The 3,746-nt window shown below is 42.2% G+C and overlaps 1 protein-coding gene across 3 annotated transcripts; it reads left to right on the top strand.

The window, feature by feature from the left end:
- The first annotated feature begins 443 nt into the window (after window positions 1-443).
- LOC123412025 (EEF1A lysine methyltransferase 2-like) lies at window positions 444-3,249 on the top strand. 3 transcript variants are annotated; one of them, XM_045104977.1, is made up of 6 exons: window positions 444-1,021; window positions 1,248-1,382; window positions 2,060-2,156; window positions 2,369-2,636; window positions 2,729-2,779; window positions 2,885-3,249. In XM_045104977.1, the coding sequence occupies exons 1-6, from the start codon at window positions 1,005-1,007 to the stop codon at window positions 2,899-2,901; spliced, it is 585 nt and encodes a 194-aa protein (XP_044960912.1). In that variant the 5' UTR covers window positions 444-1,004; the 3' UTR covers window positions 2,902-3,249. The 3 variants fall into 3 exon arrangements, with proteins under 3 accessions (XP_044960912.1, XP_044960911.1, XP_044960913.1); XM_045104978.1 differs by having other exon boundaries at window positions 462-766; XM_045104976.1 differs by having other exon boundaries at window positions 2,729-2,983.
- Window positions 3,250-3,746: the final 497 nt, after the last annotated feature.

Raw genomic sequence — 3,746 nt, 5'->3', positions numbered from 1 at the left:
GTGGCGGACCGACCGGACGTATCCGTGCACATCCACGAGCCCTCATATTTAAGATGGATATGAGGGTTGCTGGTCAATTCGAACGTTTGAGATGAGTATAAAAGGTCTGGTTCAATCATTATTTTATGACGCCGATCATTGTTCGGTTGGGCTGTCCGCGCGTTTGACATGAATTTGAGGAGTCTAGCTGTCTAGCCGTAGATGCTCTTATTAACTTGATAGATAAAAAGCTAATAACACCACAAGTCCTACAACTTACTAGGAATGTGATGTTTTGATCCAAAATTTGTAAAATCTTACTCCACCATTCTATAACTTGGAGCCTATGTGACAATTTGGTCCAAAGCCAGTCATAACATGACAAGTGGCACCACACTGGTTGAACCAGTCTTCACTGCAGTTTTGCAAATACCCCCTGACATTTTAGCGAATTAACCCGCAATACACCAAATCCCTAGCCCTCTCTCTGTTCCTCGTTCCCCTGAGCCCCTTCTACTCGATCTGGCCACCGTGCCGCCGCCGCGTCGCAACGAGCAGCGGGTCCCTGTCCAGCAGCTCCTGCACGATGCCCGCGCCCCGCGCGGACGACGCTGTGTAGAGCAGCCAGCCGCCGTAGCCGGCCCGGAGCAGCGTGTTGTCGGCGCCGTGCTTGCACTTGCACTTCAGCAGCAGGCCCCGGGCAACGGAGGCGCGGTGGCGCGGCGCGTGGACGAAGCGGGCATCGTCGTCACACAGCGCCTCGAGGCTGCGGATCTGGCGGGGCGAGGTGAGCTTGATGAGGATATTAGGGTCAAGGTGCAGGTGTCAGGTGCAGCAATGTTGTATGGTGGCCAGCAGGTGCCGCAGGGCCATCTACCGCATGTGTGGAACTACAGTTGATGATCGGTCATTCAGCTGAAACATGGCAAGCAAGTAACTGAATGACAGAAACATGGTTATTTAAGAAAATCCCTAAGAGCCTGAAGGGGGAGGCTGGAATGGCTGGTTTAATCCCTCTGTAGCAAATGCTGAAACGAATGATGTGAGTATTGTTTTCTATTGGAGTTTGTCTGATATAAAGCTTGTGTACACTGCCCATTGGCCAAATGAATAACACAACTCATAGTGTTGTCCTTTTTCTCTGCCTGTACACCGTTTTTGGATTGACAAGCTGTTTCCTGCAGCTATCTATAGTTGGGGATTCTGTAGAGTGTCTCTTGTTTAAAGATTTCAGAGTGAAATGACTGTCTGGGTGGCATTTGTTGCAGGTTTGGCACCGAGGCCATGGATGTCCTTGTAGGCTGGACGAAAAACTTATGTTCCAGCAAGGATTTGCCCGGCTGCAGCGTACTTGACATAGGAACCGGGAGCGGACGACTCTTACAGCAGCTTGCAAAACAAGGGTATGCCATGGAAACAGGACACTGACTAACTTGTTGGTTTCCATTTCTCAAACCTAATCTTGACATGAATATTACTGTTGTCAACTTCAATACTCTGGCGACTTTTCATAATGTTTACTAGATTGATTATCTTTTTGGTTCTGGATTTGTGTGCCCAACATAAATAAAGCATACAATTTTAGGAAGGTTACACAAAATGGCTCTGCATGTCTTGCTGATTGGTGGCCCCAGGATCCACATGTTTGTGAGACATTTTATGGATTAGATGGTTGCGGTTAAATTTTATTTCTTCCCATGTTTTTACGAGAATACTGAGATTTGGATGCCTATGTGATTCTCACAATTAGTGGCAAGTTGGTGGTAGGTAGTCCCTATTTATTTATTTTGTCTATGTATGGCATGCTAAAAGATATGGAGTATCATATGATTCTCAATTATCATAATGGAGACGTCTTTTAAGAGCAACTCTTGGAAACAGCATATAATATACTTTGAAATTGTCATATGATACTCTTTTATGCTTTGGGAAACATTATGCTGGCAGTCTCCTGTTCCATTCAAAAGGTGTCTCTATGATGTTAGCAGGTTTTCGTACATAAATGAAATTTCTTTATGCATTTAGCCTGTTTCATTATTAACACCTCTTGGCAGTACTGATGTGTAATGTAAATATGCAGGTTTTCTGATCTAACTGGCATTGACTATAGTGAAGCCGCAATTGAGCTTGTTCGAAACCTCGCAATTCGTGATGGATTTGAGCACATTAATTTCCTGGTGAGTTGTTCCTCCTTTTCAAAAAAGAAAAACATTAATTTCCTGGTGAGTTGCTCGGTGGACCATTAGACGTACAATTTACATGATCGTATTTCATTTCCACATTTACATGCCTTCTTGTGCTTCAGTATATGATGTTGAACATAGCGTTCCCATACTTGAAAGATGAACAAAGAACCCTTTGAGAGTTATAAAGCATTTTATGTTTGCAGGTCGATGATGTTCTAGAGTCGAAGTTGGAGAGGAGATCTGAACTTGTGATGGATGAAGGAACTCTGGACAAACGAATTGATCCAAAAGACCCTGATGCTGAGGACACGCCTGCAGAAGATGATGTTGAATCTTTACTGAAAAAGCTCGGCATGGATGTAGAGACTGAGTACAGTAGCGAAGTTAAGGATGCAAAAACATGGAATAGATGGTCCACAATGGAGCTGTCGAGGGAGAATAAACAATGGATGCCTCTTCGTGAAAATTCTGGTACTTAACTTCCCCCTTTATTAGTAGATTGAGAAGTGACTTTGTAGATTTGGTTAGTTAACTCAATTCTAACACTGGGATGCTATTTCCAGGAGCAGGAACAGTCAATGATCAGCTTTCTATGGTGGCAGAGTTTCTAGATGGTAAATTCTCGTACTTCTGTCCTGTTAAGCTTTGGTCATCCTCATGTGAACAGAACTAAATAGTATATTTTTATTGCCTTGTAACTTTCAAATTTTATTTCTCAGTGTGCAGCTCCTTATAACTACAGTGCCTGACAAAAAACTGGATAGTACTATGAGGCTAAAAGAATCATTCTTTTGGGTTGTTTGGCGATACATTGTTGAGATGTAGTCTTGCTAACGTTGTTTCGTACTATCATTATTTGGGAGCAAAGTTGTATCCTCTATTCAGGTGCGGCCTGTTGATCTAATGATCGGTTTTGGGTTTTAGATTACAGGAAGTCTCTAATCGAGCCATATGAACATGAGTGTTTTTCTTGAGTTTCTAATGCTTTTCTTTCAATTATGCAACACAACTGGCATGTGTCCCAAAAGTTACTGTAGCAGCAGAAACATTTTTGTCTTCAAAAGATCGTCATTTTCTCAGATTATGTGCATGTGTTGGTATGTGTTTTGCGCATTTGACATGAATGACAGCAAACTCATAAATTATATAGAACAATAAGTTTGAATGAAAGCAAATTATTTTGTTTTATTATTAGAGTTTTGTTCTTCGGTGTAGTGTGGGTTAATTTCCTAAAACAATAGGAGGTATTTGCAAAACTGTAGTGAAGACCGGCTCAGCCAGCATGACGCCACTTGTCACGTTATGACTGACTTTGGACCAAATTATCACATAGGCTGCAAGTTGTAGGATGATGGGATGAGATTTTACAAGTTTTGGATCAAAACATCACATCCCAACAAGTTGTAGGACTTACGTGTTATTAGCTCATACTCCTTCCGTCCCATAATTCTTGTCTTAGATTTGTCTACATATGAATGTATCTAGTCACGTTTTAGTATTTTGATACATTCATTTCTAGACAAATCCAAGACAAGAATTTTGAAAGGGAGGGAGTAGATAAATTATGAGTAGTTCGCAGCA

The sequence above is a fragment of the Hordeum vulgare genome, chromosome 7H, assembly GCF_904849725.1.
Source record: "Hordeum vulgare subsp. vulgare chromosome 7H, MorexV3_pseudomolecules_assembly, whole genome shotgun sequence".
Lineage (NCBI taxonomy): Eukaryota > Viridiplantae > Streptophyta > Magnoliopsida > Poales > Poaceae > Hordeum > Hordeum vulgare.
This window is presented reverse-complemented; position numbering and strand designations above follow the sequence as displayed.

What these genes read in the sequence shown, in the direction of transcription:
- LOC123412025 (XM_045104976.1), top strand. An exon ending in CAGCAGCTTGCAAAACAAGG is followed by an intron (nt 1,383 to 2,059) that starts GTATGCCATGGA and finishes GTAAATATGCAG; the next exon opens with GTTTTCTGATCTAACTGGCA. An exon ending in TTGAGCACATTAATTTCCTG is followed by an intron (nt 2,157 to 2,368) that starts GTGAGTTGTTCC and finishes TTATGTTTGCAG; the next exon opens with GTCGATGATGTTCTAGAGTC.